The 13,022-nt window shown below is 36.3% G+C and overlaps 2 protein-coding genes across 3 annotated transcripts; both read right to left on the bottom strand.

Moving 5' to 3' along the window:
- LOC18053327 (uncharacterized protein At4g04980) lies at nucleotides 1-4,414 on the bottom strand. Its single transcript, XM_024190072.1, has 8 exons — nucleotides 4,003-4,414; nucleotides 3,493-3,687; nucleotides 3,294-3,389; nucleotides 3,067-3,193; nucleotides 1,338-2,662; nucleotides 1,081-1,245; nucleotides 841-993; nucleotides 1-730 (listed from the first exon to the last, which is right to left on the bottom strand). Exons 1-8 carry the CDS (start codon nucleotides 4,066-4,068, stop codon nucleotides 533-535), a joined length of 2,325 nt encoding a protein of 774 aa, XP_024045840.1. The 5' UTR covers nucleotides 4,069-4,414; the 3' UTR covers nucleotides 1-532.
- A 1,261-nt stretch (nucleotides 4,415-5,675) lies between these two features.
- On the bottom strand, nucleotides 5,676-10,667 carry LOC18053326 (COP1-interacting protein 7). 2 transcript variants are annotated; one of them, XM_006449226.2, is made up of 10 exons: nucleotides 10,458-10,667; nucleotides 10,157-10,193; nucleotides 9,868-10,044; nucleotides 9,433-9,566; nucleotides 9,268-9,320; nucleotides 9,112-9,164; nucleotides 8,870-9,022; nucleotides 8,249-8,499; nucleotides 6,255-7,978; nucleotides 5,676-6,152 (listed from the first exon to the last, which is right to left on the bottom strand). In XM_006449226.2, the coding sequence occupies exons 1-10, from the start codon at nucleotides 10,489-10,491 to the stop codon at nucleotides 5,934-5,936; spliced, it is 2,835 nt and encodes a 944-aa protein (XP_006449289.2). In that variant the 5' UTR covers nucleotides 10,492-10,667; the 3' UTR covers nucleotides 5,676-5,933. The 2 variants fall into 2 exon arrangements, with proteins under 2 accessions (XP_006449289.2, XP_024047129.1); XM_024191361.1 differs by having other exon boundaries at nucleotides 9,868-9,954.
- Between the last annotated feature and the right edge of the window lie 2,355 nt (nucleotides 10,668-13,022).

Genomic DNA, 13,022 nt, shown 5'->3' with positions numbered 1-13,022 from the left:
TGGTCTTTTAGTAGGATTTCTCTCCTGCCCAAAATAACATTTAATTCCAGTACTCCTTTGGATTTTCTTTTTACTGGAGTTTACAAGGGATTTATAACGTTATTTTGAGAGAAGCTGAAATTATCTAGATTCTTAAGCTTTTGTAATTGGTAAATCCACCACCAAACCAAAAGATTCAAATGAGAAAGAAGTATTTCCTGATAGATAATCAACATTATCACTCCAAAATGATGAAAATGTAGAGGTTCAATGATGACCGGGCACCATCAGACGGTATTCTTGTAATAGAAGCAAAGCATATATAGAATTTACATGATTATGATCATCCCTTCCACGTTCCCATCAGAGCAGCGGAATCTTGAAGCAGTTCTAAGTCCTAGTACTTCTAAAATAATAACCAAACAAAAGTGGCACTAACAAGGCCTCCCAAAACTGAAGCTTTAATGCATTTGATCTTCGCAGATTTCTCTGATTGTACATATACTTATAGTGTGCTATATTATGTTTTTTTAAGCATTTTGATAAGAAACAATCACTGATGGTTAGGATCGGCCTCGATTTCTTGAGCCAATTCTCTGGTCAGCGTGTCGGCACGATCGTCGTGTCCACCAGCAAAATTATAAACCCGGAATGCAAACTGAAAGGCTCTCCAAAGCATTTTGACAGATTCCTTTTTCCGTCCTTCAGCTTTGGTTCCACTCACGTCTACTGCTTTTGCTTCCCTACTTTCCTGGATCAAATTTGAAAACCAATCCAATTAAGCTACTCGCTTTCCATAATGAATCCTGGAACTATAATTTGAACAAAAAAATAACTGGAACAAGTTCTTATTCGAATTACCTTCAGTGCAAACTCCATGCAGTTTGAGGAAACATCCACCATTAGTTCTTTGATTTTGATGAGGATATGGAAGTCGAAATGGATGTTATGACTTTGCAATTTCTTGGATTCTTCATCTTTAGTTCTCTCCAAGGCTTCGATATCTCCTTTGATCTGTTTGTTACTCTTTCTGGTAAGTTAATCATGAAAATGCAGGGATCGATGAAGATAATGGTTTGTGTCTGAGAAACCAAAACTTACCTTGTTGAAGTAACGTTCAACCTTGTCAAGAAGCTGCGCCAAGGGAGCCACTATCTTCCAATTCTGCAATTCATTGGACATTGCATCCAACTTCGAGTACAGTGCTGCTGCCATTCTCAATGCTTCCAACTTCTTTGAAGGGAATCCTTCAAATCTTGCCAGCACCTGCATGGCAAAGCATTGCAGATCACGGTCAGAATGTGGTGGAATGTACATCAATAACAGTCAAGTTATGCTGAAGTAGCTAATCTAGTGACCTGCGATTCATCTGTTAATTTCTCTAGAATTGATTCCACTTGTTTATGGAACTTGAGCAGCTCAGCCATGTCCTTTGTTTGGAAAGTACTAATGGAAGATTTCAACTCTGTGATTGATTTGGCATGCTTTTCAACATCTTCTTCAATTTGTTGGAAGTACGCTGATCTGAGAGATACACAAAAGAGGATGTTTTTTACTTCTGTCATTTCCTTGAAGGCTTGAACCACAAAAGAGTTCATGTGGTTTAGAAGTTTAAAAGCATACCTCTTTGTCATCTCTGCTAGTGCATCAGCCATTCCTTGCTTTCCACCAGCTGGAGCCCCTCCTCCCAAACTCTTTCTCCCACTAGGTGATTTACTTAGTTCAGTTCCTTCCACCTTCCCTTTGAGAAGTCTATATAAATTACCCATCTGACTTGATCTCTTCAATTTAGTAGCTTTCTTGGGGCGCAAAGACCTTCCTGCACCAAGTGCCGGTGGTGGAGGAGGAGGTGCTCCATTAGCAAGTGGCATGGGTGGCGGCGGCGGCATTGTTGATCCTTTTAGATTCATCATGGGTGGTGGGGGAGGTGGTGTAGCTCCTGATGTTCCAGGCGGTGGCGGCGGTGGAGGTGGTGTTGCTGGCGGAGCTCCTGACATTCCAGGTTGAGGTAGTGGGGGAGGAGGAGGCATTGGTTGCGCTGCTGTAACATTTGGTTGCAATGTGGGTGGAGGTGGAGGTGGTGTTGGTGAAGCTGATATAGCGATCTTCAAATTAGGCAGCGGTTGTGGAGGGGTTTGCACGGATGCTACTTTTGGAGATAGACCAGGTTGTGCGGATGATGGCAATGATTCTTCTGTTTGAGTTGAAGGTGAATTAATTTCTGTGCAGTTATCTTTTATTTCCTCGACAGGATCTGCTTTTTTCACTTCTGAATTGCTATTTTCATCTTGCAGTTGTTCCTCAAATATATTATTCTCTTGGCATGAATTAGTTGGTGAATTACTGGGATCCTGAATGCCTACATGTGGAAGCATATGGAAAGAGAGGCGCTTTACATCAATGGGGTTCAGTTTCCCCACTGCTTGAACTCTGAGAGACATCAGAAGAGGAGAGGTATAAGATGCATTAGCTGCTTTCGTCAAATCTGGGAGTACGGAGGTTGGGGTCGCTGGAGAAGCACAGAAAGAGTTGCTGCAACTGTCCGAATACGAGTCCAGAACTTTACCGAAGGTGTTAGATTGTGAAGAACTTGAAGACTTTTTCTCATCTTCGTCGTCCATCATATCAAATTTTTCTGCTGTTAATTTCATCAAGGAATCTAGTGTTGCCAGTATATTTTCAACTACATCATAAGAAAAAGCGAAAAGAATTAGAAACTTTCGTTAAAACCTCAAAATTTAATGGCCTATTAGGGTCCGAGTAATGATACAGCCACAAACTCTTGTACAAATTTATTTTGTACAAACTGACGTGGCATTAATTCATTGGTTGAATGAAAATATAAATTAATAAAAACAAATCATGTGGGCCAAGTGATGTTTAATTCAACCAATCTTATCATGCCACATCAGTTTGTACAAAATAAATTTGTACAAGAGTTTGTGGTTGTATCATTACTCATTAGGGTCTTATTTTGAACTTTGATGCTAAAATTCTCAATCAAAGAGCTCTACTTTATTTCGTAGAGGATCTAGGGATAATGCAAAGAGCATTGCCAACTACATCGAATGAAGATTTGGAATGTACCGCGTTGCTCTGGATTGATGCTCTCCTCATTTACTTGTAGATCGCATTCAAATATGTCCATTCCATCCTGACTCATTGTCCATCCATCTTCAATCGATTTTAAAGTCTTGTAGAAGTAGGCCAGAATCTGTTTTGAGGAGTTATTTTAAGCATATTAATTTGCCATCCATAATGTTACAGTGCAAGTAGATAACTATCATGATCTTATTGTTGTTGAATTGCTGAACCTGGTCCGTAGATGCTCCTTTCATTTCTGATACTTGAATGGTGGGACTGATTTCGGGGTACATATTTTGGAGATCTTTAATTGTTCTTAGCACCAGCTGCAAGGAAACAAGAGTGCAGGAAGATTCAACAAATACTCATGATCAATGGGGAGGTATACTCGATACGTATTATTGGGAGGGTGGAGGTGAAAAAATATACCTGATCCAAGGACTTTGAGCTGTCAGAAGGAGGTAAGTCAATGATATCTCTGAACTGCATGATCTTCTTCTTAAGATTTGCCATCAGTTTAAAGTTGTCCGTACATCCAGATGATTTGACTATCTTCAAACCTTTTACTTCCTTCTCGTTCTTCTGTTGGTGAGGGCCTTTCACCACATCCAGAATTTTTTTACCCTGTCAAGATTGCTTGTCAATACCAAATGGCTAATCCACATGTCCCTGATCTTTTTTTTTTTTCAGAATTCAATCTAACTTGCTTGAAGATCGAAACAACACTGTGATGATGTTGTCTATATTATATAATGTTGAATGAAGTTAAGAGAATTTGAAAATCACAAAAACTTGATAAATTGAAGAACGGAACGTTGTTTGAAGACTTGAAATGCTGTTGAATATGTGATATTTTCTTATAAGTTTATAAATCGCAGATGGCATGTAGAAGCAGGAGAACGTTGAGGAATATAAAGAAATAATGGATTAGAATTGTACCTCAAATCTGTAATGCTTGCGACTAAACAGCAATGGAGACAAACCGCAAAATCTAGCTGAGGCCATAGCGCTTTATATCGGCAATGCAAAGTACTTGTATGTGTTTATGAATTTCTGCTTTTCTTTTTCTTTTTTCTTTTTTTGGTTTTTCTTTTACTTTTTTTTTTTGGTTTTTTGTGTTATGGTGTAGCTGGGAGTGTCAACAGAAAATTTTGAAAGCTTGATGTATGCGACAAACAGAACAGATAGGGAGATCAAAGACTGAAATGGGTATGCCTGCTCAAAAATACAAGTACGTGCACCGCAATCAGCTTGATGATGAAAAACCTAATGGGCAACAAGAATAATCTCTACTAACATAACTGGAACTTTCTCTTTGAAAGAGAGAGCCAATGGAAAAAACAGAAGCTTGGCTTTTTTAAGGCCAAAAAAGTTGCAGCCCCTGTCTTGATGGCAGGCGGTTAGTTACATTTCTGGTTTTACTCTCTCAATTTTTATGGGTAAGTTTTTGCATACTAATCCAACCCCTTAATTACAGGAGTAATGTTAGCTTTTAACAGCCTTTCAGTTGTGTAAGAAGAGGTGGCCTGTTGATTTCCAATATCTGTCATTTTAGAATCTTTCTAACATTTTCTTTATTTATTGGGCTCAAATTTAGAATATCTCAACTCTAGCTCTGAATTTTTCTAACATTATCTAATCGAGAAAACCGTGCCCGAGTTCATTGCATTGGAAATTGGATAATCAAATCTGTCTTGGATTTCGATATATGGAAAAAGTTCTTGCTAAGCAAATATTTATTTACTTTTAGCGCCATTTTCGCATTTTCAAACGCTTATTACCCCGAGGGTTTATATTTGTTGCATTGGTCCACGAATTATTTGTTGTATTTCGAAAGAATGTTCGTGGGTGGCATCAGAATAGCTGCGGCAGGCCATGATTGAAAAACAACAGAATTTAATTGGTCATGGCAGGACTCAAGAACATAAGAAGTAAGCAGTTAAACTAATTACACTTTCTTAGTCTCCGGATGCGCGTAGTCAAGACATGAGTGAGATGGCGGCGTACACTGAGATGCTCACTAAAAATAATGGGTATCGATGTTTGAACACCGTCGAGACAGAAAATGAAATAGTGATTAAGCTATAGTATGATTGTGTGTTCGTTTGAGATTGAGGTTGGACAATTATATTTTAAAAGTTACAACATTAAAATATTTAGTAAATATTATCTGTTGTAATTTAAAAGTTACGTTGATATGATTTTTTACTTGTATAATAGAAAATTTATTATATCTTTAATAATTTTATCAAAATTATTATTTAAAATTTACATTTACTATATATTATTAACTTTTGTTTCATAATTATAATTTTTTTTCTGCAACAACTGTAACTCACTTTAATTACAAACGCACCCTTATCTTACAAAAAGACTATTTATGCTACAGTACTTTCAATTTATTATGATGTTGTTTTGTTGGTGGCCCAAAAATCATTTTTCAAAAATAACTGCTAATAACTGGGGCTTGTGGGTCATTATACTTCGTATGTGCATGTGAATTATGAAAGATTGTAAATATACTTGTTTATTTCTAATGAGCCACATGCCAATGAGCCACTGTAAATATTTTATTTATTTCTAATTATTCTAAAAATACACATAACAAATATACCATTATTATACTGTCGCCAGATTATGCCAAATACAAAACAAATTGAGGAAAAAGATCAACAAATAACTATTCCAAGAACTATAATAATAATAATAATAATTAAACACATTGGTAGAAAAGAAAAATTCTTGAGCAGTGATGCAGCGCTTTCAATCAAATATCGCTGGTTATGCATTTCCTCTGCAGATCAACTTCTTGGGAAGCAATATAAAAACGGCAGAAGGAATTTTTAAAAATACGGCTTGGAGCCGTTTTCTTAAGTTGCCCTGACTTTTACAGAGCCAATCCTGTTTGTCGCTTGAGTTGCGGCATGTATGTTATTCGTGTCTGACTTAATGGGACCTTTAGCCGTTCTACTTTGCAATGGTGCTTTCTTGGATGCTGCTGGTGCAAGACCATTAGCTGCAGTTCTCTCGGCAATTCTTTTCTGCCGTTGAATCAATAATTCTTCCATCTTCTTTCGAATCTCTTCTTCCTGCTCACAAGCACGTTGATGAAGTAAAAATGGAAATGCAAAATGCAGAAGGGAAATAACAAAAACAACAGTTCACACTAGCAACTAACATCTAATCACTACCTTCTCCAACTTGCTCTTCTGAACTCCAGGCCTGCTCACAAGAGATGGTTTCCTACTCTTAGACATGAGCTCGGGTTTGCTCTTCCCTAATGATCCGTGTGGAACTTTAGACCTTCCTTCTTTTCCTTTAAATTTTGAACCATTAACTTCATTATTGCCGACAACACTGTCATCAGAAAGCCTAAGTTCAGCAACTGAGCACCTCTTATTAGCTTCTTCAAATGACACATCAATTCCATAATCCATACTCAAGGAGCCCCTGGAAGATTGAAATTCAGATTCTCTTTCAAGCACCATACAAAGGTCATTAGGTTCATGTACTTCATGCTTATCTTGTGAACCATTTGCAGCTCCATCTCCTGGAGAGGCAGCTGAGGTTAGGTCAACATCCATTCTTATATCCATCTTCCATTGAGGTTCATATAGATCATCAGTCACTGATCGAGCCTGTATCATGAGGGAATCATCAATAAGTACGTCTTTCTTGTGTTTCTCACTGTGGAGATTATCACCTACTGGCAAGACACAGTCACCATCAAAGATTGTTTGCACATTGGTTCCTCTTTCATTTTCTTGTTTCCCAGAGTGATTGACAATGAACCAATCTTCACCCTTCACTGTCTTAATTGTAGATGATTCAGAACCACAAGTAGATACGATATCCCCAATGCCAAGAACGGGTTCTTCTGATCTCTGTGAAAACAACAAATCAGCATCTGTACAATCCTCACTTTTCAAGACTGAATGAAAGTTCTCTTCATTTTCAAAATCTTCCAAAAACTTGACTCTACCTTCACTTCCTCCCTCTCTGTCAGTTACCACAAAGGAGTCAGTAGCAATTATATGTTTTTTTGGAACTTTTTCTAACTCCAGGTCCACAGCAGGAATGGTTGTGGAAGAAATTCCACCTTCAGAGCTTCTGAGTACTAAATGTTCATCCTGTACATCCATGGAGCACAATGCTTCAACTCTGTTATCAGTCTTCTCTTCAACCCTCATGAGAAGGTTCTGGAAAGCATCCCAGTTATCTTTTCCTTTTCCTTTCTTAGATGAGCGCTCAACAGAGTTCTCACCAAAAGCTTGGTCACTAGCATCATTTGATCCATTTGAAACATGGAGGCTCTTGTTAGCATCAATTTTGTTATGACGACTTGAGTTAGCCTTTCGGGATTTCTTCAACAATCCAACTGCATCATCTACTTTCTTTTTGAGAGATTCTTCATCAAGGAACTCATCCTCTTCTGAAGAAGATTCATCAAAGTCTCCACCCTTTTCTCCATTTCTCCTCTTTGGAGTAATGTAATTGATATTGCGAATGACTACTGTCTTGGAGGACTTCTTCCTATGTTTTTCCTTGTAAGAATGCTCTGTCAAAGAATTCTTGTTGTCTTGCTGAATGTTTGAATCTAAGTCACTCTTAAAGTCAGAATCACTGGATTCAGTTGGTCTGTCTTCCTCTGATTCAGAATCTTTTCTGTTGAGAAATTTCTCTTTTCTTAAAGATGACTTCTGGTTGTCATGATAATTAGCTTCCCATAATTTCATATTGGGAGGCCACAGCATATTACCTGCATAGTGAGGATGCATAGAAGGAGAAAAAGGATATCCTTGATATGGAGGCAACTGATGAATAGGGCCTTGAAAACTGTACATATAAGGAGGTAATTGGTTTTGCCATGTCACTGGAACTTGCACTTTTGAACCTGACGCAGGTAAGTTGTCATCTGCACATGTAAGCTTTTTAACATCAGAGGATAGCCAAGTGTTTTTTGGACACAGTTTGTATGGTTACAGACTATAAATATGAGCTGATGCTCAAGCCAATTCAGAAATTTTAATTCAAGACAGCTACAGCTTTCACAATCGTACATGCCATGTACCATACATGCTTGCACCAACTGTTCCTGCATCTAATATATTGCATGTACCTTGCCTTCCTTTTGTTGCATGCAACAGTTAAGTAGAAGACGAACAATGGAAATTACATGAAATACCTTTCATGCCGTCTGGACTTGCATTGCTTGTCGTGGAGTCCTTTGATGCATCCCCACACAAACCAACTTTGGTAAAATTTGACAAAATATTCTGATTAGGGGCACTGGCTTCATTTGTAAGCACAATGCCAGACGTTCCCAGAAATGACAGTTCTGCTGGCAAGCAGGCCTCCATTGCCGCTAATTCTTCCATCCAAATACCATCTCCATGCTTTTTATTGCATAATTCCTTGAAATTTACGCATGCTTCCCTATAGATAATGCAAGTTTAAGACTCAAGCAGCCTCAAGATTTGAATACTTGCACAATGTTTATCACTCTAAATTAGATTAGGAAGGCCATGAGTACAAAAATGTGACCCATATTTTGTAAAAGAAACTACCATGTAGAATAAAACAAACCATTATCATTGGAAATTGGACCAGAGTAAGAAACATTCATTCTCTTATCTATGCACAAAGAACACGAAAATGGAATAATAAACAAAGTAACCAATGAGTTTCAGAAGTTCAAATTCTTTTATGAATAAGTAAAAGAGGAAATCATTAACTGTTGTTGTTTATGCATCACTTTGGGTCCAATAAATTGCATTTAATCGCTGGAGTGTCAAAGAGTTCAGACCTTAACCGGGAAGCTCCATATGCATTTGCAAATGAAATGAGATCATCTATGTTGTCCATTTCGAATCCAGCAGCAAGCCCTCGGGCATAAGCCATTGCTTGCTCTTTCCGGAGTAACGCTCTTCGAGTTTCCAATAGGCATTGAAGTTGAATCCTTGTCATTCAAAAATGATACTTGATGGATTGGGTGTAAAGCAAATAATTTTAACCAAATAAATCAACTTAAAAGTTAAGCTGAATTACTTGGAGTTCTCTTCATGTATTGAATCGTTGGCTCTCTCAATTTCACTTTTCAGCTACAGAAAACACCAAAAAGGCAGTCAAAGTAATTAGTATACATTTTGAGTCAATATCACCACTAATCTACAAATGTTGTGTATGAGTAGTATACTAAAATACCTTAGAGGAATCAGTTGACTTCCTTGTAATACCACGAGCGACTGACCCACTTCCTGATTAACAAAATTTCAGCATTTGAGAGGAGCACTGGTCTATGATGAACAAAGAGAAACAATTTCAAAACTAATGGAAATTAAGGAAACAATGTTTTAAGTCTGAGCACACCTTGATCCAATTGCCCATGTTCATCAGTGTCGGACAATTCATTAGCATGAATCGATATCTTGATCTGCAAAATTTCTTTTTCAATACTGACAAACCTCTCAAGCACAGCTGGTGTGCTAACAAACCGTACAAATCTGTCAAAATCATAGAGGGTAAATCAGTGGAAAATTATACTCCTCAATTCCTTCTCTTAACCTAGGTGTTTAGCTCAATACGTTTTAAATCAGTTAAACCAGATTGACTGCCACATTGACTGCCACTGCAAAATAATGAAGCATATGCAGAAGTAATTCGGGAATTCAGCAACATTCAAATGATAAGAGTAATTCATGGAAAACTTGAAAATTATGCTGAATAATTTCATTAAGCCGAAAGGGCAATCTCCCAAATTAACAAAAGAAGCAACAAACAAAATCCAGAGGAGCTTCACATTACCTCTCAAATGTAGCCTTGGTAAACCAGGGGGCAGCATGGCTTGGTGGACGAAGAGTAATGGAGTACCCACCTTTGGAAATCTCATCTCTTGCAAATTTAAGATGTGAAATGAATGGTTCAAATAACCCAGAAGCTAATTTCTCACTATTTCGTCCATAGAACAGCACAAGATCAAATCTTTACACACAGAGCACCAAAAAAAGCATAAAAATAAGCTTCCCTGTATAATGCATCAAGTGCAATTGAAAAAAAAAAGTAAAAATAAAACTCAAAAGAATCAAAAACACACCTTGTACGAGTTGGGGTGAGTTGGAAGAGTGCATAGTCTAAGCGAGACACAGAGTCCATCGAAACAGAGAAAGTGAAGTGACAGAGATGAGAGAATCAGAAATAATAATATTATTGGAATTGCATTGTGTATATATATTTACAGTCACACACATATATATGTGTATATATATGCACTAAAATTTAGTGAAAGTTAGAAGTTTGCTTGAAATATAATCTTAGAATCAGATGAAAGTAAACTGACCGAGTTGATGTTCTTGTTAGAAGTAGCCTCTGTCATATTTAGTTTTGGAGAAGCTGACCTGGACAATTCTCTATTGGAGTACGACATGGCATGAATGTGATGTGAATCAAAAGCTCAACTGTTCAAGGCAGCCAGCCAGCCTGAGATGACGAGGCTTTGCACATGGTCATGAATGGCTCTTTGATTGGGGCGGTTTTGGGCCCACGTGGCTACATTCTATTCCTACATCTCTCTCTGTCATTGTCTTTGAAGCACTCTCTCCATAAAAAAATTATAAAAATATCCTCTCTGCGTCTTTGAGAGATAAAAGTGATCTGATTTCGGTGTTGAAATTGTGATTGTGGTTGTTGCAAGGTCGCTTTTCAGTTGTTGCCTTTGATTTTCTTTCGCTGCTTCCTCATTTACGTTTATTTAATTTGAGGTTGCGGTGGATATAAATTTTATAAGTTACACGTAATATTTATTAATAAAAGATGAAATAAATAAATTTATATGAGAGTAGTGAATTAGTATTTTAAAATAATAAATAAAATAAATACTGATAAAATAATATAAAGTTTATAAATCGACATTAAATTTTACTTAAATAAAAAATAATTTATTTATATAATTTAATTAATAAAGAAAAAAAACACAAGCCAACTGAAAACAAAAGAATTATATTAAAAATAATTAGAATAAATTTTATTAAATTAGAAAAGTCAATGAACTTTTGATTAGAATATTTTACAGAAGGGAAATTCATTCATTGGCAAACAAAGTTACAATGAATCAAAAGAAATAGGTCAAGGGAGGAAAAAAATTCTCTCCTAATCTGACCTCTCATGAACTTTTAAAAATCTTATGTTATGTGTTTTTATGTAATAGTGTATGGATAAAATTTAATTTCTTTATTTTTTTAGTTTATTAATAACCAATTACCACATGTATATTTGTTCAGGAGGAATCAGATCAGGAGAGAATCATGATCCGCCAAGGGATTGCCCCCTTACTCACTTGAGTTTATTACAAAGCAAACTCAGCTGGGGGAATCGACTGTGCTTCATCTTCCCTTCGGCGGCCTTCTGCCTTGCTAGCCTAGTAAATTCTGGACCAAGCACTCTACCAAATTCAAGGTCATACAAGGACAAGTACTCACCCTATATCTTTTTAGTAGTGACATGAAACATGCAGCTGTTGTGCCCTTTATTGAACATGTGCCTTCGTTTCATTTATGATCCCAAGTCATCTCTTGTGATTGATGAATTTCCCTTCTATAAAAAATCCTAATTAAAAGTCCATTGACTTTTCCGATTTAATAAAATTTATTTCAATTATTTTTAATATAATTTTTTGGTTTTCAATTGGTCAATGATTTTTTCTTCATTAATTAAATTAAGTAAATAAATTTTTTTTGATGAAGTAAAGTTCAATGTTGATGTATAAACTTTATATTATTTTATAAGTGTTTGTTTTGTTTCTAATTTTAAAATATTAATTTACTACTCTTTTATTAATTTATTTGTCTTATCTTTTATTAATAAGTATATAAAATTACCGTCCTGACTCTTTCAAATATACTTAGAATTCTTATCGAATGTGTAACTCAATTAATTAAGCAACAATAATTATACTCATAAGGATTTTACCAGATGATTTTTCACATAATTTTCTTTAGTATACCACTAAAATTCAAAATATGAGAATATAAAGGTTAAAAATGTATTTATACTGTACCCACCATTATTTTTTTAAATAAAAGAGTCCATAAAAATAAATGTACGTTATAAGTCAACGAGCTTGAGAGTGTACAGTACAAACTACAAACAATATCCAATTTTTGTTTTTTTACATTAAAACAAGTGACCTTTATATTCGAAATGGAAGATATAAAAAGCCTGGGAGGTAAAAGTCGAATGTTAAATGGTCACATCTCACCCATATAAATATACAATGGCAACTCTCACTTGAAACCTTTGGTAATGTGATTCATTTGGTCCCCTGACTTTGTTAAAGTAGAAAACAAATCTGCCCCTTGTGGGAATATTGAATCAATTAAAGATTGTTTTTCACCCAAATGAAAGCTCCCTTGCATCTACCACTCCTCATGCAGCTTCCGAATTTTCAGCATCAATGCCATGTAGCTTCTGAGAAGCCAACCATGAAACAGCTGCGTAGCTTTCTAGCTCTTAGCTGGAACCCAATTTCTTCATTGTTTTAATTGTCACCACTATCTATGTATATATATATATATATATAATTGTTGATGCAAAACCGGCACTAGCCAGCCAACCTACTTTTTATGAAGAAGCCAAGAATATCCTTCGTAGACCATTTTCCTTCTCCTTTATTACAAAGAATTTTCCTAGCATAAGGTCATAAACCGATTAAACGGGCCCATTAGTTGATTTTAAGCTTTGGCATCTTATTAACAATGGGCCTTTGGTCCAGTAGGAGAGCCTTGCACTTAGAATAATGAGTGTAAGGGTTCGAGCCTCCATAAAAATATTTATGAGGCTTATTTACAATCGTTCCTCAATTATCACATAATTGAGTGGAGCTAGTCTATTCCTCACGAAATGTGAGTAGAGTGGACAGCTCTCGAATATTTGAGAGGGTTTGAAGAATTTGGGCAGCGCTTCAG

This window comes from Citrus clementina, unplaced genomic scaffold (assembly GCF_000493195.1).
Source record: "Citrus clementina cultivar Clemenules unplaced genomic scaffold, Citrus_clementina_v1.0 scaffold_2, whole genome shotgun sequence".
Lineage (NCBI taxonomy): Eukaryota > Viridiplantae > Streptophyta > Magnoliopsida > Sapindales > Rutaceae > Citrus > Citrus x clementina.
Note: the sequence above shows the minus strand (reverse complement) of the source record. Positions and strands in the feature narration are given on the sequence as shown.

Excerpts from the sequence above, each read along its gene's own strand:
- LOC18053327 (XM_024190072.1), bottom strand. The coding sequence starts at position 4,068 with ATGGCCTCAGCTAGATTTTGCGGTTTGTCTCCATTGCTGTTTAGTCGC. Across the intron at positions 1,246-1,337 it reads AATTAACAGATGAATCGCAG|GTGCTGGCAAGATTTGAAGG; the intron begins GTCACTAGATTA and ends TTTGCCATGCAG. Across the intron at positions 731-840 it reads GCATGGAGTTTGCACTGAAG|GAAAGTAGGGAAGCAAAAGC; the intron begins GTAATTCGAATA and ends AATTTGATCCAG.
- LOC18053326 (XM_006449226.2), bottom strand. The coding sequence starts at position 10,491 with ATGCCATGTCGTACTCCAATAGAGAATTGTCCAG. Across the intron at positions 9,023-9,111 it reads ATACATGAAGAGAACTCCAA|GATTCAACTTCAATGCCTAT; the intron begins GTAATTCAGCTT and ends TTGAATGACAAG. Across the intron at positions 8,500-8,869 it reads TATGGAGCTTCCCGGTTAAG|GGAAGCATGCGTAAATTTCA; the intron begins GTCTGAACTCTT and ends CATTATCTATAG.